Source organism: Euleptes europaea, chromosome 1, assembly GCF_029931775.1.
Source record: "Euleptes europaea isolate rEulEur1 chromosome 1, rEulEur1.hap1, whole genome shotgun sequence".
Lineage (NCBI taxonomy): Eukaryota > Metazoa > Chordata > Lepidosauria > Squamata > Sphaerodactylidae > Euleptes > Euleptes europaea.
Genome location: NC_079312.1, coordinates 53,031,157 through 53,055,882, shown reverse-complemented (window position 1 = coordinate 53,055,882; position 24,726 = coordinate 53,031,157). Strand labels below are relative to the sequence as shown.

General features: G+C 43.2%; 2 protein-coding genes across 3 annotated transcripts in view; both read left to right on the top strand.

The window, feature by feature from the left end:
* Positions 1 to 531, top strand: part of NR2C2 (nuclear receptor subfamily 2 group C member 2) — a 42,781-nt gene extending 42,250 nt beyond the window's left edge. For both annotated transcript variants that reach the window (XM_056856008.1, XM_056855998.1), the window contains one exon: positions 261 to 531. In XM_056856008.1, coding sequence (XP_056711986.1) covers positions 261 to 435 — 175 coding nt within the window. In that variant the 3' untranslated portion in view covers positions 436 to 531. The remainder of the gene's footprint in view (positions 1 to 260) is intronic.
* Positions 532 to 18,802: 18,271 nt separating this feature from the next.
* MRPS25 (mitochondrial ribosomal protein S25) lies at positions 18,803 to 23,298 on the top strand. The gene is made up of 4 exons (XM_056863140.1): positions 18,803 to 18,948; positions 20,086 to 20,192; positions 21,854 to 21,941; positions 23,023 to 23,298. Exons 1-4 carry the CDS (start codon positions 18,815 to 18,817, stop codon positions 23,228 to 23,230), a joined length of 537 nt encoding a protein of 178 aa, XP_056719118.1. The 5' UTR covers positions 18,803 to 18,814; the 3' UTR covers positions 23,231 to 23,298.
* The last annotated feature ends 1,428 nt before the right edge of the window (positions 23,299 to 24,726 follow it).

Here is a 24,726-nt window from a genome sequence, read left to right as displayed (position 1 = left end):
AATGACTTGCACCCCCCACAGGTTTGAAGATTCTCTCTCTCTCTCTGTGTATCTTCAAATGTGTACACATATAAATCTTCAAATGTGTTCACAGCTTAAAAATTCACTGTAGTAGAACTCTTGAGATTTGTCACTTCATTTACTAAATGCAAAAATAAGAAAATTCATTTCTTTTAACGATAGTCAGTAGATCTAAATGTTTTAATTTATCCTTATGAATCAGGCCATCTTTTCATGTTCTGGGGACTTTTCTTTTGCAGGCTAGCCCGTATTTTAGTTCGCCTCCCAGCACTTAGACTAATGAGCTCTAGCATTACCGAAGAACTCTTTTTTACTGGGCTCATTGGAAATGTTCCGATTGACAGCATCATCCCCTACATTCTGAAAATGGAAACAGCGGAATATAACGGCCAGATAACAGGCTCCGCTTCCTAGAAGGGATCAGCGCGTCTTGATGGATCTGAATAATCACGACTCACTGGTTAACTTGCATAATATGTATAAATATTTCCGATACGTTGCATTTCCCTGTTAATTATTCTTGTCTATTCAAAGGCAAGGTAAAAAAAAAAAAACTTTGGCATAAACCTTCGACAAGGACCATTCTGACAGAAGGAATGCTATAATGCCTTTTGACGAAAAGGCTATAGTGAATTGCTGATCAAGCTTGCAAAGACACTTTTTATTTATTTTTTTGCCAGTGAGCAAAAAAAAAAAAAAAAGTCAGGAAACTAACTGAAATTTGCTGAGCCGACAATGTTCCTTTGGAGCCAACAGCAGAGTTCCACTTGTACAGCAGTGTATTGCTGTCTCCTTTCCTGTTGCAGTCCTTCAGACCTCCAGAAAAGCTGCTCCTAAGCACGGGAGGGTCCTTTGGAATGGCCTGCAATGCAGTGCAGAGGGCTCCAGCTCTGTATTAGAAGGGGATGGGCAGTAACTCCCCCTCCCTTGCACGAGCAGCAGTGCCGCCTGCTTGGGCAATGGGTTCTTTGGATCCAAGCCAATGTGCTTTTTTAAATAAAAAAAAATCCCTTGGGACGAGTATCCGAATTTGCCAGGATATAGTGATCTTAGCACTTTCAAAGTAGACCTTGTTAAAAATGATGACATCGTCTAAGTGAAAAATAGCCTTTTAACTATAGACATGTGAGTGATTTCTAGGAAAACTTGATAAGCTGTGGGAGACAATCATTTATGCTATGAAATTTCAATCGTATGTATTAGTAATGTGATTCTTTCAAGCAGATTTCTATACTATTAGAAGTTACATTCTGCTAAATTAACATGAATTTTTACTGCATAAGTGAAACATAATGTTTATGACTCAGCTGTCAGCATTAAATGCTGTAGAATTTATTCACAGCATACTAATATTTTGCCTTGGTAATGAAAAATCATAGAGATTTTTAAGAGGTTCAGTACCAGCCTGTTACTGTTTCACTTGTCAGCGCTGTACTATGATATGCCTTTTCATTATGGAGTGCATCAGTCACAAAGTTGCAGGGGTACTCTCAGTTTCAGTTATCACCACTTGCTCTTCAGTACTTACATGCACAATTAAAATTCCAGGTTCATTTTTTCTTCTGAGGCTTAGAAAACTGAATGGGGTATGACATGACTTGGGGAAAATGACTGGGGCATGGCCTAGTGTCCAGTGTGAAGCTCAGTCTTCTTCTTCCTGGGGGGCAGGGGGTGGCAGCTGGGCATGGCATAGCCATGCCGCTGCCAAAGAGGATTCCCGGCCGCTGCAGAAAAGAAATACCCATTTTAAAATACAAAAAAAAGAAGAATCCCAAAAAATCCCCATAGCCTTTAGCAGGGCTATGCCACCAAAGAAGGTGGCATAGCCACGCTGCCACAGGAGGGGGCATTCCCAGGACAAAGGGGGCTAGGAAGCTGCCTAAAGGCAGCTCCACCCCTAGGGACATCTCCCGGGACACCAGTGCAGGGATTTGCTGTGCTGGTAGGGGAGGCCAAGGTGCCAGTGGAAATGCCCGCCTACGGGGTCACATCGGCTCCTAAGCCAATTTAGCTCCCCCCCCTTAAGAATGCGCCCTTAGTCATTTTCCCTTCCTCTGTTGCCATCCAAAGCATTAAACTGAATTTCTGTTGAGAACCGCTTCACACATGGCAGTGATAATCTCAACATGCCCGTGTTCTGTGTTTGTATGAAAATTACGGAAGTGTCAATTTTCCCATGAACCCATTTGTTTTAGAAGGCCCTTTAGTTCTTTGCCTTCCAAACATACACAGTTGTGGCAAAATAGACACTTTGGTGAGTTTTCACTTCTTATGGTCTACACAGGATTTTATCCGTCTGTATAGAACATATACCATGTATGAAGGGACCCACTACAATCATAATATAAGCCAGGAGTGTCAAACATAAGGTCAAAGGGCTAGATCTGGCTCTTTGAGAGCCCTTATCCAGCCCACAAGCCCGGCGAGGCAACCATTCCCCCCCCCCCACCCACACACACACACTCTAAATCTGAACTGGCAAGGCATGGCCCAGCCCGACCAAGTGACATTTATGTCATATACAGCCCTCGTAACAATTGAGTTTGACACCCCTGATATAAGCTAAGGACAGTCTGTTTGGAGTTGGAGTACTAAGAAATATACATTGCATCTTTCATTGCCTCACTTGTATCAAAAGGTATTCTAGATGCTCCAGTGAGTTCAGTAGGCATTACTATTATTATGTCTTTCAAATCAAAGTTGCAGAATCCATTTTACTCACACAGCAATGACTTATTTCTGGAATTGTTGTTGTTGTTGTTTTAAAAAATTAATAGTAATAGGTGGAGCCGGGGAGGCTTTTGGACTGATTGGTGAGCAAATATTATCTTTACTGTCATTGTAAATGTTGACTGACTGGGTTAGACAACGTAACTTCAAATGATCACTGAAATCACTAAGTATAATTCTAGTTCCTGAGTATATCCAGTAAAAGAGGAATAGAGGAAGACCCAACAAGAGATGGATTGACTCAATAAAGGAAGCCATGGCCTTCAATTTGCAGGATCTGAGCAGGGCTGTCAAAGATAGGACATTTTGGAGGACTTTCATTCATAGGGTCGCCATGAGTCGGAAGCAACTTGACAGCATTTAACACACACGCACACGTATATCCAAGCCTCATTCATTTCCCATCATTATAATGTTGAGATGACTGGTTCACTAGATATCGGCAGTGGAGAAGTAGCCAAAAGTGTTGTGCCTTTTCATTCTTTGATTTATACTTTTTCTCCCACTGGAATTTGTGCACATACAGTCAGTAGAATGGAAGGCATGGATATGTCTTGAAATGATAATAGAAAGCAACTGGATGTCAAAAGCTTAATTAAAAACAAAGCACATTTTTGTCTTAATTAAAGATGACAGAATACTGAACAATCCTGGTGTTCTGTGGCAACACTGGTTAGAGGGTTCAGTCGGCTCTTCCACGATGAAATCCCTTTTTTGTTTTCTTCCCAGCTTTGTAAGTGGCCTTAAAAGTAGCCGCAGCCAAAATTCTAATCTTTAAAACTTCTCACAAAGAAGTATATGTACTTTTGTTCAAAAAGAAATGTTAGAAGCATATAAGTGCTCTTCAGGACGATTGTTGTTAAATCCTGAGAAGGCTTTCCTGGCAGTGAGCCCCACTGAAGAGTCCAGAGTATGATTCTGAGTAGACTTGCTTAGGATTGCTCTCCTGGTTGTACTGAAATCTACAAAAAGATTGGTTTGTTCTGGTTATATTATGATGGTTGTTTTACAGCTTTAGACTGTGTTTTATATACTACCTTGATCTGTTGGATTTGGTAGTATTAAAACGATTAAATATTTTATAAAGAAGTTAGAATGTACTGATAAATAAATATGTAATATTTTCAATAATTAAATATACTAAAATTATATCTCCATCATGATTTTGGGAGTTAACGTAATTCCACGAGATGTTTTAAGTGGACTCTTATTCATGTGAAGGTTCCTACTGAATTCTGTGCTCTACAGGTTTACTCTGTATGATTGTCAGAGTATTGAAATCAAATTCATTCTCTTGACTTGAGTGGAATTACACTGGATTAAATAAATTATGACAGTTAGCTGGAGCCAGGATTGGGCTAAAAGATTGGTTTTTACCTTCTTTTTTTGCCTTCAAGTCACAAATGACTTATGGCGACCCGTGGTGGAGTTTTCAAGGCAAGAGACATTCATAAGTGGTTTGCCATTGTCTGGCTCCACATCATGACCTTGGTATTCCTTGGAGGTCTCCCATCCAAATACTTACCAGGGTCTTCCCTGCTTAGCTTCTGAGATCTGATGAGATCCGGCTAACCTGGTCTATCCAGGGTTTTAACTAATAGCATTTAATAGTTGACATGAAGCCTTTCAATCGTTTTAAGTTTTTCTGTATAGCACTTTTTGTGGTTCACTGGTTAATAAGTTCTCATCTAATCTAATTTAAAAGCCATTAACAAAAATCTTTTCTATAACTGTTGCTGCAATAGAAAAAGATGGTCACCCCACAGTTTAGGAGATACAAAGATTTCTGCTTTCCACGTTGCCCAAGGATAAAGACGGGCAGCCCAATCCGAAGGGGGAGGTAGTTAGTTGAAGGCCGGGGACAGCACATCCGTGCCGCCTACTGAGAGGCTTCCTGTCCCAAATGCTTTTGTTTTTAAAAATGGACTTTTGACAAAACCATGTGAAGCTCCCCCATTGGGCTTCATGGGGCTATGCCAGCTATTTTGCCGGCGTAACTCGATGCCTGAAAAATGGCGCTTTCCCAAGACAAAAGGGCTTTGGGAGCTGTTAGTTCCGCCCCAAGGAACACCCCCTGCACGCCAGCACAAGGGCACTTGCGCCGGAAAAACACTGCTAGGGAGGCAACTCTGGTACCTGAGCCTTGCACTGCTGCGTTGCTTCCTAGAGCCTGCGTAAGAGGCCCTGTGCCGACGTCCATTCCACTTTGGACGGCGCAAGTGGCATGGACGCCAGCACAGGGGTCGCATCAGTTCCTATGCAGCTCTGCCCCCCCCCTTTCAGGATGGCACGGTTAAAGTGATTCAAGAGACTGATATATATTATAGTGACGTGGACTAGATCCGGTCAAGCTTTTTTTTATTTTGAGTGAGTAGAAAGCCACTTCTATGTGGCCAAAGAGAGAATAATGCAATATGATGGTCTTTTTTGATGGTCCAGAACTTGATTGACTTTTACGAAAGATATCTCTGGCCAGTGCACTTCAAAGAGACAGGCCCTTACTAAGAAAAGGGTTGGGAGTAGTTGAGTGGTGTCTGTGTGGTATAATGATACTCTTTAGAACTCAGCTGGGACACTTATGTCCATTTCAGTTCTCCAGAATTAGAAAGTAGGCGTTAGAAGAGAAAGGATACACATAAGCACACTGAGCAAAAAGAAAGGCAAAAATTAGCTTTAACCTTACTCACTGCTCATTTGCATGCTGGTCAGTCTGAGTCAGGTGGCTCAGTATGCCTGGCAGGGCTTTCCTTTCTTTTGCCAACCTTCCCCCCTCCCTGTTACAATGCAAGCAACTCCTTAAGCTTTGGAGAAGGATTTTAAAAGCAACTTGTGATTGTGGGGCTCTTATTCAGGGAAAGGAAAACAAAAGTCCAGCTGTGTATAAGAGTTCTGTGTGTAAGGGAGTGGGGGAAATGATGCAGTTAAGAAGCTGCTTTGCATTAGAAACCTGGTGCAGAAAATCCCTCAGTCTGGGCTTTGTTGCTACACTGGACCACAGTCATACGTTTCATTGACTTCAATGAAATGTGAACATGAATAACTGATCTAACGCTATACCCTCAGTAACAGCTCATGGCTGAACCTGTGGAAAGCTATTATATACCATTTCCTATGGTATAACTTGCTATGAGTTACAAGAGAGCCCTGAAAGTGGCTTGCCATGAAAGGAAAGGCCAGACTTCCTTTCTTCAACACCATTTTTGAAGTGTGTTATAGGTGTTCCTATTTCTTCAAAAGTTGACAGTGATATGGCATGAAAGTCTGCCATTCAAAGGGGGAGAAAAGTCAGCTATTCCATGGTATACATCCAAGCTCTTGGGTTTGTGTCAAATAGCATTTTTGATCCTGACCACAATTACTTATGTGTATGATGATTATGTGCTTGTATCTAATTTTGTCCAGTATATTATGTACAGTGTAATATAAAGTGTGTAAGTATGTATATAGAAATATGTACAGTCATGTAATCATGTATACCAGATTTCTATATGTTAGCAAAAAGATTTAAATGCATTGCAAATATTGAGCTTCCTACGTTTTTCTTCTTGCTCAAAGCTCAAACCTGGTGTAACCGAATGTCTCCACGCTTTCCTTAGTTGAGTGGGCATCTGTTTCTAAACCCAGGAAGAATTTGCACTTTGTTTTATATATTGAGAGAAGCTATTTAATAGTTCTGAATATTGTTTCTCAACACTAACAAGCTCGGTTGAAAGGAGTGGTGGTTGTGCCGTTTTGGGTGGATTGCACCCATGGACCGTTAACATTTCTGTGTATTCTCGACACACACAAAAAATGGGCTTTTTATTCTTCTGGGGAAATGTGAGGTGTTTTATTTTGGGGTTTTTTTTGTACAGGCTCCTTTTTTTAGCATGTGAAATTTAATAACTGTGTTAATATTGTCTGTGCATCTCCTGAAGCTTCTGATTAGAACAAAAAAAGCTGTCACTGCAAAAGACATGTTTAGTTTCATATGGTTTTACAAGCTGTATCACATAAGTGAACACAAGGCAGAATACAAGTAGGTAGTGCCATAAACGTCATACAATGCTCCTTGGCTAGAAAGAACATTATCATCTTTGAACAGACGACTGATGTGACACACACACACACACCATTAGTAGCTATGGGGAATGTTATTATACTGCCGTGGAAGGCTATGGGAGCTATTCCAAATACATTTAGGAAGAATTTGTCTTGTGAATCATAGCTGGTATTCTTTACTGACATAGCTTCCCTAAATCCTATTTATATTTGTTCTGGCTTGTCTAGGCACACCGCCCCCCCCCCCTTTCCTACAGAAAGCCTTTTTGAGTTCAAACTTGATCGTCATTTGAACAAGCAATGGCCATATGGAGTAGGGTCCAACATAATTTCAGTCGTATTTTAGAGAGAGTTTTTAACTACCTTTGAATGAAAGAGTAACATATGCGATAAAAGTTTTCATCTAATTTATACATAAAAACTTTTAAAGCCATCTAATTTATAAACTTTTTAAAGATTGGGCTTGAAGAAATAAAGAATACTGCCAGTCCAGTATACAGACTAATCCATGTGTAGTCCTGCAATTGTAAGATTGTCGTCATGACTAAGCCAAAGATGTGGAGCTCAAGCTTCGGGGAAGATGTATTCAAATACCTGCAAAGGTCTGAGAGCCTTTCTCCCCAGCTTCCATTTCCTGGCCACCTAATTAACAAAAATACATAGCTTTCTTGTTTCAAGGTTTGACCTTAACAGAACATTTGTTTTAATATTTCACATCTGATTGGTGAACTTTTGAGCAGGAAAGTTCCCTTACCTCGAATGAGGTTCTCATCCATTTAGTGCTATGACAATCTTGCTTGCTAGTTTTAATTTAAAAATAAATGGAAATTTTATCATTAAAAAACTGTTCCATTTGAGTAATTATTTTGAAGGGTGTTTACAGCTCAGTTTTTATATTGGGGAAAATGGCAAATGTTGAGAAATCATTTCTATTATCAGCATTCTCTGAAGTACTCTACTGAACGTTTCTGATTTTGATTCAGTAAATCTTATATAAAAAGTAATATGGAGGAGAGGCTAAACTTCATTTTCTGTGCTGGGAGGGGGGGCGTAGGGATTAATTTAAAAGGAAAAATAATTGATGTCTGTCAAAAGGCTGCAAGAGGTGGTTTAGCAGTACACTGCCCAAAACACACACACCGAAAAGACTTCTAAATAATCACCTGCTAACTCTAAACCTAATGCAAAGCCATTGTTTCCAGTCATTTTATAACTGAAAAACTGCACATATTTATCCCTTGTATCACTGTTGTATGTTTTTGGAAAATCCTTCACACTTTGAGCTCTTCTTAAAATGAATCTATTTGCTCCAAAAGGAATTGTCCGTGATAAATCCTGGGGGTATCTTTTGAAGCGTTGTGCTTTTCATTGTCTCTTAAAATGTTGTCTGTGTACTTTTTTTTTTTTTCAGGTTGAAAACCTGATAAGTGCTGTTGCTTCCTTACCATTTCTTTGGTGAAATCAGCTTTGTAAATGTGATAGCATTTAAAATAGCATGAACTTTTTTAAAAATCTGAATTTTTATATCTAATCAGTGTCTTCGGTCATGGAGAGAAATTTGCATTGTTGTGTGTGTATATAGAGTATTGCAGTGCATGCTTATGCATTTTATTAAATGCTGTCTAAATGTGGCATTATATTGTTGTGGCTTAATATTGCTACCTAAAGGAGGTTTATACAATTAAAGTAAATAAAATACCTTATATGGCCTTTGATTTCCTTTTAATTAGTTTGAAAAGTTATTTTTAATAACAGGTAATGATCACACACGAGCAATAGCCTGTATACGGATCCATGTTAAATTTGTTTAAAACAATACTAAGGCCTAGATGCAAAGAACTTGACAGCAACTTCCACATGACTAAGGGGGCTTTTAGGTTGTTAAACAGTCAAATGGAAAATGACTTTTGCAACTGAGGGGGCCTTAAAAAGTAGTTTGAAATGTGACATGAAGGTTCTGCTGTTCAAAGAAAAACATCGAGGATCCCATTAGTCATGCCCAAGCTCCGGATTGAGCATCAGTTGGTTCTTTTGACCCTAGGCAGAGTACTAGAGTATTGATATGATATGGAAGAAGGGACATTTTGAAATTACATAGGAGTTATGTGTATTGGCTGTAAAAACACCACAATGTTAAATAAGTTTAAGAAGACAATGCCATTTTAAGTTGTAAAGTTGACATGTAAGTAAAATGGAACCATCTTGTATCCAGGCAGAAAAACAGAACAGCGTCGTGATAGGTAGAATGGAACTCCTCCGCGTGGCCTGTCATTGGCCAGAGGGGGAGAGGGCATGTTGCATCGGGACTATAAATTGAGCTGGGCTGTATCATAGACTCCAGAGACAGTACCCTGGTGCTTTCTCTCCATGAACTGCAGTCATGTAACCTGAATAAACTGCTTGCTACTAGCTGCCTTTGTTCGACTGATCTGTGATCTGTCCATAACAAACTTGGTGTCAGAAGTGGAATATTTGTCCCTTTTGAGGACCGGGGTTGACCAGAGGGGTCTCTCCGTTGGACTCTTAGTCGAAGAACGCGATCAGGTTTTATGAGAGGGCGCCCCGGTTATTTTTAAACCGGCCTCAATTCCTGAACTTGCCTTCGCGACTTTGAAGCCAAGAACCCAACAATCAGCAGTAGCAACCGGTTGGTCTCCGACATGGACTTCTGATTGTCCCGCTTGGTGAGCATTTTGGTCAAGTTAGAACACGAATTCCCGAGGGTAAAGGAATAGGAATAATGGGAAATAAGACGTCTAGGAAAAAGGAACGCGAGAGGGATGCCCCTGTGGCCAGACAGGTAGCGATTCCCGAGGATAGTCCAGTGGGTGGACTATGGAAGGCTTGGGACAGCCAGCCGGGAACCACAGGTTTGTCACGGGAGACAATGGTTCACTTATGTACTCAGGACTGGCCCCTTTTAGGTCTATCAGGTGACATGAGGTGGCCCAAGGAAGGGTCTTGTAATTATTCCTTGTGTCGGGAAATTGATAGAATTTTGCGGAAAATAGGTGGTGAGGCAGCTAAGGAAAGAGTGGCCTATGCTTTAGTTTGGTCTCATTTTGCCCTAGAGTCATGTGGATCCTAATCTTTGAGAAATAAATCAAAAAGGAAGAGCCTATGCATGGCTCTGAAAAAATCCTCCCCCTCTGCCCCTACTGGGGAGAAATCTCAGTGGGATCCCCTAGACCACTTGCCTCCTCCTTATGCTGGAGGAGGGGGAGGAGGTCCAAGAGGAAGGCAGGAGCTGGAGGAGAGAGGAGGAGGATAGGGATGGGGATGAGCACAAGACATCAGGGGCTGTGGGAGGAGGTCGGGGTGAAAGCCCTTACCAAATACTCAAAAAGGAAGTAGAGGATTTAAAACAGCGTGAAAAGAACTGGGGGACTGAATCCCCAAGTGCTCAGAGGAGGCTTAGGAAAATAATTCGGTCACTGGAGGAAAGACTCCAATCCCTCCAACCAGGGTCAGAAGTCCTGACCCCTCTGAGGCAGGTTCCCCAGGAACAGGGAGCTATTGGTTATGTGGAAGTCCCTCTGACATCCGGGGAATGAAAGCCCAATTGCCTAAATTACAAGATGACCCTGAGAAATTTGCCAAAGACCTCAATGGACTCCTTGGCCCTCAGGTATATACTGTAACTGAATTGCAGCATATCTGTTGGTAACTCACCAACAACGAAGATGTTAACGGAGCAGTAGAACAGGCCCGAAAGATTTGACGGGAAAGAGGGCCTGCAGGAGCGGCCTGTACTCCGGCGGCCGCAGAGGCCCAAGTTCCCTTTGCAATGCCAGCCGATTGGGATTCTCAGACCCCAGAAGGAAGAAAGCGTTTAGAAGATTATAGGGAACTACTTTTTAAAGGATTTGTAAAATTGGTCGCCAAAATCACCAATGTTACTAAAGCCTTTGAGAACCCCCAGAAAAAAAGAAGAAACCCCCTCGGAGTTTCTGGAGCGCCTAAAAATTAATATGTGCCGCTATACTGGACTAGATCTGGAGGCGGCCGAGAATCAATCCACCCTTAAGCTCCAGTTTGATACCCAGACATTAAAAATAAATTACAAAAATTAGAGAGATGGGAAGACAAGAGCATAACCGAGTTAGTAACAGAGGCTCAAAAGGTTATGGTTCGCAGAGATGAAGAAAAGGACAAAAGGAAGGTTAGTTTGATGGTTCCGACAGTTAAGGAGGTAAATAAGAGACATTGTCAAATGAGAGGTAGTGGGCAAGAACAGTATCCAGGCAGTTTCAGGGGAAGAGGTATTGGGTGAGGAACAATGAATTCATGGTACGGAGAAAGGTGGAGGTGGATATATGTCTGTGAAAAAAAATTTCCTACAGATTTTGGAGGCTTGTCCCAGATCCTCGATTGAGGAGACTCCCTTGTGCCCGCCCGGGCTGCCCACCGGCCTCATAAGGGTCGGTGCTCGTCCTATTCGGGTGGAAGTGGCAGTCCTGGTCCGATATATTGGTTATCTGAATCAAGGTTTCCCCGAGCCCCTGTTAACATAGTAATTTGGAATCCCAGAAAGAATCCAAGGTGTGATGAAAGGATTAGGAATTGTTTGGAAATTACATACCCCCTGGCACCCCCAAAGTTCCGGCCAAGTTGAGAGAATGAATCAAACCCTCAAAGGAGCTCTGAAGAAACTTACGGTTGATAGCCACCTCCCATGGACAAAGGTTCTCCCCTTAGCTTTGTTCAATGTTAGGACCAAGCCCAGGACAGGAATCGGACTGTCACCATTTGAAATGCTGTATGGTTATTCTATTTGGGACATTGCCCCTGAAAAGCCACAAGAGGTCACGCATGAGTTAAAAGATGTCTTTTTAAGGAAGTATGTGCTGTCGCTGTTCTCTGTTTTGTCAGCTCGCAGGAAACAAGGTCTGTTGCATCAGACTCCACCACTTGAAGTGGCAGTTCACTCTATTCAACCCGGCGACTGGGTACTCCTGAAAAGATGGAAGGTCGAACCTCTCCAGCCGAGTTGGGACGGGCCACTCCAAGTTCTCCTGACCACGGAAACTGCTGTCTGCACAGCTGAAGGAGGTTGGACCCATCATACTCGAGTCAAGGTGGTCCTGGCTCCACCAGAACCAGACCAGAGACTCTGGAGAACTGAAGGAAGCCTTGACAACCCTCTAAAACTTACTCTGCTCTGGTAATAAGGACTCTTATGTTTGCTTTGCAGCTGCAAAACTATAATCAGGATGATAACCCTGCCTGGGATGGGAGGGTAAGATATCAAAAGTTTGCAGCCCAGTTCGAAGATCCTTTGCAACACCCTTACGGGGCCCAGTTAAAGTGGGAGGGTCCCTTGTGCTACTTTTACCACGGGCAGATTTGGAAATATCAAATAGATGAAAATAGCTTTTGGGGAAAGGTAGCTTTTATCCACGAAGATTCCTTCAAGCACCAGAAGGATAAAGTTAGATATTATTTCCAGAAAAGGTTGCTAGATCCTATAGTTTGAATTTGGGTGCATCGTCAAGGGTCTCTGACAATCTCAGAGGAACATCCCCTGGGAAGTGAAAACAGCACTGTCTTTTGGCATAACCAGTGGTGTGTCAAGTGCATTAACCCTTACAACCCCTTGCACGGAGATACTACCGATTCCTCCGAAAATGAGGAAAGAGATAAGAACCCCTGGGTATGGAGTACCGACACCCAGCAGTATGAGTTCTTCAATGATTAAATGCTTTGCCCTACTGGCTTTATTCCATCCTGTACTGGGGGGTGGGGTGGGCAAACAATACATACTTAAAAGAAGGAAATATTGTAGCTAGAGCTGCTAACAAAACTCAATGCTGGATTTGTGGAATCAATCTCCCATGCTCCCCAGGGTTATCCTTAGTTCGCAACAGATCCCCTGTCCCCTAGAGATTGGAATAGAACAAAGGTATGGATTTATACTCATGGCATTAGTAAACATTTGACCATCTTAAAGAACCAAGTTTGGACCCCCACCAACCGACAATGGCCAAAAGCCGCTGTCTGTTTCCAAAGTATTGTAGGGGGTTGTGAAAACTTTATTGAACCACATCCCTTACTGGTGGGAAAGTACCCCAACTGTAAACTGACAATAAAATGGGAAGACTGTAATTTTATCTGGACTAATACTACAACCATAGATTTTATACCCCAGGTCATCCACCATAACTCGAGTCAAGCCCCTACCTTATACATTTTTATGGAACTAGGAGGGAATAAACCATTTTCTATACTGACAACCACATTATGGAGCAGAAACCAGTCAGGAAGCAAGTCTTGGGTTGGAGGAATGCCTAAGGGCATTTATTGGGTTTGTGAGGATTGGGCAGGGAAACTATTACCCCCTTTTTGGGAAGGGACCTGCACTTTAGCCCATGTAGCCCCAGGTTTCACCTTACATTCCCACCAACAACCTGAACAGGCTCTTCGGAGGTACCGACAATGTTTGTCTGAATGGTCAAGGTTTTGGGTCATTACCATTCCAGGGCTAGGGGTGGCCTGGAATGTAAACCAGCTAAAGAATATTTCAGGTGAGATTGAGATATTGGCTAACACCATGATGGCAGGTTTACAAGCAGTCCAGACAGAGGTTCAAAGTCTGGCCCAAGTAGTTTTTCAACACAGAGTTGCTTTAGATAGGATGTTAGCTTTACAAGGAGGGTTGTGTGTTTACATCGATTCCACCTGTTGCCATTGGATAAACAAAAGTGGGGCGATAGAAATCGACATATACAAAATCCGGCAAGTAGTGCAGTAATGCATGAGCAAAATAACAACCCAGACCAAGAGTGGGATCCGTGGAATTGGATTACTGGATGGATCCCCTGGGGTTGGTTGAAACTACTATTCATGATAGTATTGGGGTTTAGTGTCATTGGAGTCATGATATGTTGCTATATTCAATGTATCCCAGCCCTGTGTGGAGCAATCTCAAAGCCAAGAGTGAGACAAATGGAGCTGAAGAAAGGGAAAGATGAGCTCTTTGATGAAAATGGGATAATATGGGTGGATTTGGATGAAAGAAAGTAAGGTGTAATTTCAAAACGTGTAAATAAAAGAAAGGGGGGAATTGATATGGAAGAAGGTACATTTTGAAATTACATAGGAGTTATGTGTATTGGCTGTAAAAACGCCACAATGTTAAATAAGTTTAAGAAGACAACGCCATTTTAAGTTGTAAAGTTGACATGTAAGTAAAATGGAACCATCTTGTATCCAGGCAGAAAAACAGAACAGCATCGTGATAGGTAGAATGGAACCCCTCCGCGTGGCCTGTCATTGGCCAGAGGGGGAGAGAGGGCATGTTGCGTCGGGACTATAAATTGAGCTGTGCTGTGTCACAGACTCCAGAGACAGTACCCTGGTGTTTTCTCTCCGTGAACTGCAGTCAGGTATCCTGAATAAACTGCTTGCTACTAGCTGCCTTTGTTCGACTGATCTGTGATCCATCCATAACAGATATAAATACAGTGTAATGGAAATTTCATATTTGGTTAAGGGCTTTGCCCGTTTCCACTCCAATCTGAGAATTCATTCAAGAAATAATGGCTTTACAAAACGGAGGGGAGTGGCACTCAGATTTAGTACAATCTACAAAAATCCTTAAAATTTGGCATCATGTTTGCACCCAGGCCACAATAATCCACCATCAAATCAGAGTTCACATAGAATATATCTTAAATATTTCAGATCCATCATAATGCTAAACCATAAATCTGGATCATAGATCTTCCTTTTCCCCTCTTGGATTTTATGTGGCTGCATCCTGAGTCAAATCTGTGACCACAGCCTGCGCGATGAGAATCATAGATCTAATGTGCTGTGGCGTCACCATGACAAAATTTGAATTGAAGGCAAGGCTGTTCCTGGAGATACTCCAAATTCACAGACAAATTACCATTCATATTCATCTCCACAGATTCTAAAAATTGTGGATCTGGGGTATGGGTGGACTTTTATTTTTACCTAGAGATACCCAAAATCCAACATCTAATCACAGCATGCATCCATGCCAAAAGATGACAGAATGCATTTCAAACATCATGGATCCAGTACATCATGGCACAACTGTAGTGCTAACATTTAAATCTGAGTTGTGATATTTTTAAGGGCCACATCTGGGTCCGTTGACACCTTATAGTGAATAACTGTACTCCCCAATTGGTGGTGGGGGGAGTAGCTGTGTGGGTAGTTATAAGTTTTTAACGATAGTGGCGATCAAAGGGTTAAGAAGGCCCTGTCCCACCCCCTACTGCAGATCTACTTCAAATTACATCACCCATGGCTGCATTTTAATCAGCTCTCTGATCCAGTGTATTGGGGTCAGTGCTGTGAAAATGCATTATCAAGGTGTCAGATCCCTCTGTGTACTCACTAGTTGCCCATTCAGATAATACCTTTATGTAGATACTTTATTTATTTATTTACATTATGTATAGTTGGACTTTCTCACTGGGACTCCAGGTGGCTTACACAGAGTGAGTCAATAAAATCAACAAGACGGGATGTCCAATAAACAATGAAAACATAAAAACAAAGCATAAGTGTTGACATGACACATTAAATGATGCAAAATTACACGGTGGCAGCCAACCTCAGCAAACTACACACAGTAGTACAGACCTCAGTCCCCAATAATTTAAGTAGCTTTGTGAAGCCTTTTGCAACAATGCTACCCTGTCGCCTGCGTAGAAAAGCCCTCTTGAATCATTCAGTTTTGCATTGTTTGTGGGAAGCCAGGAGAGTGGGAGCCCTCCTGACCTCCTCAGGCAGGCCATTCCACAAGGCGGGGGTCATAACGGAGAAGGCACGTGTACGGGCAGTTGCTGCCCATTTGCAGGTTAGCACCTGCAGAAGGCCTTGCTCAGTTGAGCGAAGCTGTTGTGGCAGAGCATAGTGGGAAAGGTGGTCTCACAGATATGAGGGTCCAAGCCCATGAAGGGCTGTTATGCTAATGCTTTAAATTGAGCCTGGTAACTGATGGGCAGCCAGTGAAGTGACTATAGAATGGCAGCAATATGCATGCTCCATATAGCTCCAGATGATAGCCAAGCGGTGGCATTCTGCAGCAACTGGAGGTTCCGAATTGATTTTGAGGGGAGACCAATGTACAGTGCATTACAATATTGCATTCTACAGTCACTCCACTCCACGGTCTCAATGTTGCCGCAGCATGAATCCAGGTGACCAGATCCACCCAATCAAGGTAAGGGCCATTTTTCAAGCTAGGCTGATTTGGAAGAAAGCTGCATTAACTTGCTTCTCCAGTAATATTGTTGGGTCCAGTATAACCCTGAGGCTCTTAACTGAGTCTGCAAGGGTCAGCTGAATCCTATCGAATAGCATTTATGCTTTTCCCAGGGACCTTCTCTCCATTCCCAAATCCATTTCCTATTTTTACAACAACTTTTCACTACTTCAATATGTTTAAATGCAGCCTATACAAGTCAACCAGCTGCTATTATATCCAATGGGCCTTCAGATATCTCCTATTGCTCCTAATAGGCATTATTGTCATTAGTTTTTGTGTGATTGTGTGTGAAGTGCCGTCAAGTCGCAGCTGACTTATGGCGACCCCTTTTTTGGGGGGGGGGGTTCATGGCAAGAGACTAACAGAGGTGGTTTGCCAGTGCCTTCCTCTGCACAGCAACCCTGGTATTCCTTGGTGGTCTCCCATCCAAATACTAACCAGGGCTGACCCTGCTTAGCTTCTGAGATCTGACGCGATCAGGCTAGCCTGGGCCATCCAGGTCAGGGCCATTTGTTTTAGTACATCCCCATAAAAGCAAGGATCGTCTTACATTTGCATTTAAGTTACAATTATGTCAAATAATAAATGTCGTGTGTATCATTTGTAAAGGAGCCCCGTGGCGCAGAGTGTTAAGCTGCAGTACTGCAGTCAAAAGCTCTGCTCACGACCTGAGTTCAATCCCGACGAAAGTCAGTTTCAGGTATCCGGCTCAAGGTTGACTCAGCCTTCCATCCTTCCGAGGTCGGTCAAATGAGTACCCAGCTTGCTGGGGGTAAAGGGAAAGATGACTGGCGAAGGCACTGGAAAACCACCCCGTAAACAAAGTCTGCCTAGAAAACGTCGGGATGTGACGTCACCCCATGGGTCAGGAATGACCCGGTGCTTGCACAGGGGACCTTTACTTTACCATTTGTAAGGGCAGCATCTTACATTCTGGATTGTTTTCCTTTGGAGTAAATATGGTGTGAGGCTAGGTAGGTGTTGTGTTTTTTTGCATAAAACAGCTGTCTTACAAGACTTGGACCCAAACCCCGCCCTCCTCTGGCTCCGCCCCCAAAACCTCCAGGTACTTCCCAACAGGAGCTGGCAACCCTATTGGTTTGCCCCCTCGCCACTTGACTGTGGTCTCCGGCCTGCATGCTGTGGGGTGGGTTAAGACCCCGGCTGGTGCTGAGGGAAGGCCAAGGAGGGCGTCGAGGAGAGGGGGAGAGGTGTGTGTGGGGGCTGAATGGAGCCGCTGCTGCTGCACCTTCTTGTTTGTTTGTCCCTGCCCCCTCTCCCCGTGCGTTCAGTTTTTTGAACGTGGAATTGGAAGGCGTGGAATAGGACAGGGACAAACAAATAAGAAAATAGCCATGCGTTAATGACCTTAGTCTGAGCAGGCAGGAATGCACAAGTCAGGGTTGCCAGGTCCCTCTTTGCAACCGGCGGGAGGCTTTTGGGGCAGAGCCTGAGGAAGGCGGGGTTTGAGGAGGGGAGGGACTTCGATGCCATAGGGTCCAATTGCCCAAACGGCCATTTTCTCTCTTTTTTTAAAAAAATAAATTTTTATTGTTTTTCATTTAATATAATAACATGTAAGTAAGCAAGTAATACTAAAATTATTATAAAACAATTAAAAAACATGTAACATTATTAATAATGACAGAAAAAAACTGACTTCCCCCTCACTCTCTTCTATCTTAAAATAAATTGTGTATACCTTTGGTAACAATGCTAATCCTTTTATATTCCAATTCGCAGATTCTATTATCTAATCTTACCATTTTCATTCAATGCCTTAATTTTATCTTATCTTATTTATTTAGAAGGGATTAACGGCCATTTTCTCCAGGGGAACTGCTCTCTATCGGCTGGAGATCAGTTGTAATAGCGGGAGATCTCCAGCTACCACCTGGAGGGTGGCAACCCTAGCCAAAGCGCGTGTGTGACAGACGCCGTTCGAAAGCGGTTCCCACGACGCCCCCTCCTCCATCCGCCCTGATAACTCCCAGCTTTACCTCCTACGTCAGTCTTTGGTAGCCATTCCAGTGGGGGAGCTGCGGTGGCCTGTTTGGCAGCACTTCGCAAACGAACACGGGCTATTCCAGCACTAGCTTCCGTGATCTAAAGGCCACTTCCAAGATGCATCTCAATATGCATCCATGGAAGTTAATGCTAGAATAAAAACGTGCTAAGAATACCAGGGCTGCTGTGCAGAGGAAGGCGCTGGCAAGCCACCTCTGTTAGTCTCTTGCCATGAAACCCCCCCCCCAAAAAAAAGGAGGTCGCCATAAGTCAGCTGCGACTTGACGGCACTTTGCACACACACACACAAGTTTTTATGGTGGGTCGCCGTGTTAGTCTGTTTGCAGTAGTCAAAAAGGGCCAGAGTCCAGTAGCCCCTTAAAGACTAACAGAAATATTTTCTGGTAGGGTAGGAGCTTTCTATGAGCTTGGTATCTGAAGAAGTGAGCTGTGGCTCGCGAAAGCTCCTACCCTACCAGAAAATATTTTTGTTAGTCTTTAAGGGGCTACTGGACTCTGGCCCTTTTTGACTACAAGTTTTTATGGTGCCTCAGTCTTCCACGTGCCAGCGTTCTTCCACAGGAAGACTACATTACCCGTGGTTCTTTGCGATCTTGGGGCAAGGACCGTGGGGGTTTCCTCTTCCCGTTGGCGCTGCAAGGCGATTGGCTGCTCGCTTGCTTCCGTCTTGGGCTGCCGATTGCGTCGCCTGCGACCCGTTCTGTAGCTGCCCGGGCTGTCGGTGCGGGCCTTTTGCACCGCCTGGCCATCATGCCCATGAAGGGCAGGTTCCCCATCCGGAGGACGCTGCAATACCTGAGCCAGGGGGACGTCGTCTTCAAGAACTCGGTGAAGGTGATGACGGTGAACTACAACACCAGTGGGGAGCTCAGCGAGGGAGCCAGGTGAGTGCAGCCCAGAGGGAGGCTTCAGCGCCCTCCATGGGCCACACCGAGGAGGGATCCAATTTCTGACTTGGCTGGATATGCGGCCAGTAAAGATGCTGCGACGGACCAGCGACATGGGGTGTGCTCGCGACCTTGTTTGGTAAGAAACGCTGCTGGACCCCCTCACAAGAACATAAGAAAGGCCATATGCTGGGTCAGACCAAGGCCCATCAAGCCCAGCTGTCCGTGGCCAACCAGGTGCCTCTAGGTGCTGCAGACGACTGCGGCAGCATTATCCCGCCTGTGTTCCACAGCGCCTAAGATAAGAGGCATGCTCCTCTGATCCTGGAGAGAATAGGTATGCATCATGGCTCGTATTAATTTTGACTAGTAGCCATGGATAGCCCTCTCCTCCATGAACATGCCCACTCCCCTCTTAAAGCCTTCCAAGTTGGCAGCCATCACCACACCCTGGGGCAGGGAGTTCCACAGTTTAACTCCTTCCCCCCCCCCCCCATGCACATGCACTGAGCTTCTGCAACGGCAGCATATTGCAGTAAAGAACACACAGCAGCCTTCTGGCACCTTGAAGACGGCCTAGAGTTCGCTTCAGAGAGGCAAATGCAATCTCGTCCACCACAGCGACTGCCGCGGTGAATCTGTTAGTAGTTAAGGTATGCTTGTTCTTCCTGGCCACTTTTGAGGCTGGCTGGGCGGCGATATAAAGTCAACTGCGGCCCCCGTGGAAAGTTTATGCTACAATAAATGCCAGTCCGAGGTGCCCCAAGATCTTGTAGCCAAGTTAAGTCTGTAGCAACCCCTCTAGAGTTTGGGTTGAGAGATACTGGAGGAAAAAATGAGTGTGTTGTGACATCTTAAAGACCAATGGATTTAATGTGGAAGCCACAATAAGATTAGGTCGTTGGGCCGCAATAAACTTACCAGTCTTTAAACTTTTTGTTGTTTTAACTGGAGCAAATGAACACAGCTGCCTCTCTAGAATTTGTATCTATAGAACCTTAGAACAATTTGGGATCTTTTCTTCTTCCATATTGAGTTATACAACATCTTCAACCTTTCTTCCCAGCGAAATCATCAATTGTTTTCTGATATGCACATCTTCCTGATTTGTGCCCCTTTTCCCCTCCCCTGTAGAAAATTTGTGTTTTTCAACATACCTCAGATTCAGTACAAAAACCCCTGGGTCCAGATTGTGATGTTTAGGAACATGACACCTTCACCCTTCCTCAAATTCTACTTAGGTAAGTGGAGGTTTTGTTTTACATTTGCTGAAGCTTGTGAGCCCCCCCCCCCCCACACACACACACACTGAAAAGATGTTTTTAAGAAGTACAGGTTAGAACTATATGAATAGCAAATGGGAAAACAGTTGGGGCAAATCAATCTCTGAAGAAGGAAAGCCAGTCGTTTCTGCAAAGGATCCTAGTGGAGGGAGTTAACAACCAGACTTTTTGTAATAGTGCTGCTCTAACCCATAACACTTTTTGGCATTGGATTCTTTTACAAAATAAAGAATACCTCTTTAGACCTGTGTCTAAAGAGTGCCCTGGTGCTTGTCTTGTATTGAGGATTCAGGGCACCTAGGCTGAATCCTGCAGTTCAGTTTTGTTCTAAGATTAGCAGAAGGGAAGGCAAAGTATTGCCTGTGAGGTAGTGCCTAGAATACCGAACATTGACAGGAAACCTGGGTTCAAATTCCTGGTCAGTTCTGAAGTTCACTGGGTGACCTTGGGCCAGTCACTGTCTCTCAGCCTACCCTATCTCTCACATTTTTTATCCCACCCTTCCTTTGAGGAGCTCAGGGTAGTGAATATGGTTTTAGCCTACAGTGCGTTCCTAAGGAGAGTTACTCCAGTCTAAGCCCATTCATTTCAATGGGCTTAGACTGGAGTAACTGTCCTTAGGAAGGCACTGTGAGAGAGAGACCAGCACAAGGTCACCCGATGAGATTCATGGCTGAGTCTTTAAATGAACTTGAGCGTTCTGCATCCTAGTCCAAAACTCTTAAGAACAACATGGGCCCTAACTTACCTCACAAGGTTATTTGTATAAAATGAGGGGAGGGAGCCCTAAATATCTCTTTCTGAGCTTCTTGGGAGACAGATGAGACAGAAATAACTGAACTACTTATAAGATGCAGCGAGACCCTGTTTTCTCCATTATACACTCTTCTGAGAGGGGAGTGGGAGGCTGGCTGGGGAATTGGACACAGCCCCTCCTCACACACACCACTTCAGTGGAAAAGATGTGTTTTACAAGTGTTCAATCTGCTTGGATGTCCCTGTAGATTTCTAGTCCCAAATATTTTCTAATCCCCCCCCCACCAAGGAACTAACAATATTTATTTGATCCATGTAGCCAGCAAGGGGTGCTTGTACAACATGCAAATTCACACATACTCTGAGCCACTGTTGCAACTTCCAGAAGATTACGGCTATCCTAACATCAGAAACTCTAAATAACTCAAAAGCATGATAAAAAAAGTTTGACAGGTTTTGTGGTCAGAAAAATGAGAGATAGGACAGTTTAAGGCAGATTTCTACTTTGTTGTGTCTGAACATATTTGAGAGCTAGTGTGGTGTAGTGAATAGAGTGGCAGACTAGGACCCTGGGCGGCCCAGGTTCGAATTCCCACCATGAAAGCTCACTGGGTGATATTGGGCCCATCACAAACTCTCAGCCTGACCTACCTCACAGGGATATTGTGGGAGGAGGGGAGAATTATATTCTAAAGTTGCTTTGAGCCCACACTGAGGATAAAAGTGGGAAATAAATAAATGCAAATGCATTTCATCTCTCATCCTCAGGATGAGGCACACCAGGAATTTAAAGCAATAGATGGTAGTGTTTGCTGGAAAAAATGTGTGCAGATACATTTTTCGTAGTGCGTTTTTTTTTGTAGAAGGCGGAGAGCAAGTCCTTGTTGATGTGGAAGAGAAGACTAACAAGGATATTGTGCAGCATATTAAGAAAATTCTTGGTAAAAGCGAGTAAGTATACATACAAAAAACTGCAGTTTTGTAGTGGTTAAAATGTTGGACAAGACTGGGAGATCTGGGCTCAAATTCCCCCACTCAGCTATGAAGTTGTGTATCCTTGTGCCTCTCTCAGCTGAACCTACTCCACAGGGTTGTTACAAGAATAAAATGGGGAAGGGGGAACCCTGTATGCTATCCTCAGCTGCTAGGAAGAAGAGCTGGATTTAAAAAATACCCTAAATAAAATAGAAAGAGGATGTGCTGTTTGTTTTATTCACTGAGACTGGACACTAAAAGAATTAAACATAGTGTTTCGTATTTGGAGCAGCAGAAGAGCAAAAGGGGACAAGAATCTGAATTTCTGACCACAGTGTAAGATTTGCTGTTCTTTAAGCCTTAACATAACAAATGTTAGTGGCACAGAACGTTGCTCGAACAAACTGCTATAGAAAACAAGGTTGCATTCCTTGTTCTTGGAGGGATGACCCATTGTACTCAGTGGGACTTAATTGCGGAGCCATCATGCATAGGATCAGTCTGTGGGTCGCTCTGTAGGAACAAATGTTGGTGGGGACCATCAAAGACACAGGCTGCTTGAGGTCGGAGGGAGAGTCCTTGTAACAGCAGTGCAGTTGCACCGCTGCCATTTATTACAGCAGGGCTTGTTGGAGGGTGGGGGAAGGTGACAATGTGGGGTTTATACCCTAGCCAACAAAATTCTTGGAGCTTCTAGCATCCCCTAATCCTATCAGCCGAAATATATGAAGAATGAGGCATCTTGTCAGTACATTATAGTCCCGGTTAAGGGGGCGTTATCCTCATGCATGTGAGCAGTAATAGCACTTTGGAGATTTTTAAAAATAGGAAGCCCTGGGTATTTTTAGGAGTGAAGAGACTGCTAGGTAAGAATCAAACAGCCTCGTTTCTTCCCCAGCTGCAGCTGCTATGTTTTGTGCAGGGGTTTGAGCCACAATCCTTACTGTTAAGCCTTAAGTGCTTAAATTTGAAATAATCTGGCTGTGTCTTGATGTGGTTGTCTCATCTTAGTGGTTGTCTCATCTTGGTTCGCAACTAATTTTCTCATTTCTGGTAGGGAAACGCTTCAGAAAGAAACACAAGAAAAAATGAAGCTTCGGCACCCTGCAACCTTTGGCCCCAGAAAATACCACTTGCGCGAATGTATGTGTGAAATAAAAGGCCAAATTCCCTGCCCTGGGAAGGTACCATTACCAAAGGAGATGACGGGCAAGTATAAAGTGGCTATGAAAGAGAACGCTGCTTCTGAAGCCAGCTCCATATGAAGCTTGCCTCTACTAGGGACTAAAAGCAGTAGGACAGATTGCCACTGCTGAAGGAAACTGGCAAAGTTAACCTTGAAACCACCATTCTTCTGTAAGAGACTTTCAATGATGGCCATACTTAATACAAGAAAGATTTTTTAAAAAAAATAAAATAACAGATGTGTTCTTGTTTTAGACTCCTTGAATTGCAACAGAGCTTTGATAATTCTCATTTAAGCCAGCTTCCATTACGCAAGTACTCTGTTTATCTACACTCATTGTGTACGGTCTCTGCTGAAAGGTTCCCAGTTCACTTAGAGGCACAGGAGAAGCTCCTGTCCCATTTTCTGATCTTGGGATCGGGCCAATGATGTATGTATTCTGCAGGTTCACCACTTGTCTGTACAACCTTTTGTTTAATCAAAAAAAGCAAGTAGAACCTGACACAGGATTTAACCTGTTTGAAAGGAAGATCAAACAAAAATTACACAGGTATGCATGATGTAGCATATGGTTAACAGAAACGTGTATGTTTCAGGAAAAGCCATTTCTCAACTACAGCTGCACAGCAGGTGGATGAGGAAATAGGTCCCTCCCTCTTGTTTTTTTGGTTCAAATGGTACTTCAAGACATGTATACTGCCTCTGTATAGTTAACGAGTGTAGAAAACTTTCCATCTTATTTTGGAGTTGATGGCCATGCTTAAGAAGAGAGACGATAACTTCTCTATAGTGACAGCTCCATTAATTTCTAGTAGCTTTATTTCCTATTACCACTTCTTCAATGAATTGTTTTATCCCAGACTGGGGTAGGAGTAAGGCCTATTAAAATGTTAAGGATCATACAATTAAGAATCAAACAGTACACATGTAAGGGACTTGCTGCAACTACTAACTTCAGTTCACCTAGGATTTTCCCCTTACTCTCTTGAAAATCATTGTACACATACACACAAAATAAACATGTTATTTTATTTCATCAGAAAGCTTGCAAACTAGAGTAGTGCATGCAAGTGTATAAACATGTCATTAATGCTAAATTTCACAATGGCATGGTTTTGTTCCGTTTCATAGCGTCAATTCAGTAGTACAAATGGAAGGCTGGTCAAAAGGTGGGCCTACCGCTACCCCAGCGAGGTAGCTTAGTTACCATTGACATTGACTTGTCATGGAGCTACAAACCGACATAACTGTTGGAAGAAGTACGTCAATACACAAGTATGTCTTAATCTATTCGGCTATGAACTACATACAAACAAGGCAGAATGCAAGTAACGCTTTACATGTTTTAAAAAAAGGGAAGCCACTGAAACATTTTTTTTGCCTGGCTAAATAGATGAAGCCAGGTAAATTTGGTGTACAGGTATAGCTAGGTTACTGCATTTGACTAGACATGTAGTCCCATTAGTTTATATTCAGTCCTGTTAGGTTTGTTAGAAGCACCACAAGCTCCCTTCCAAAAATATTAAAGACATAAGCACGTTTTCTTGCAGTTGTAGTGAGTGCAGGGTTTGCCAC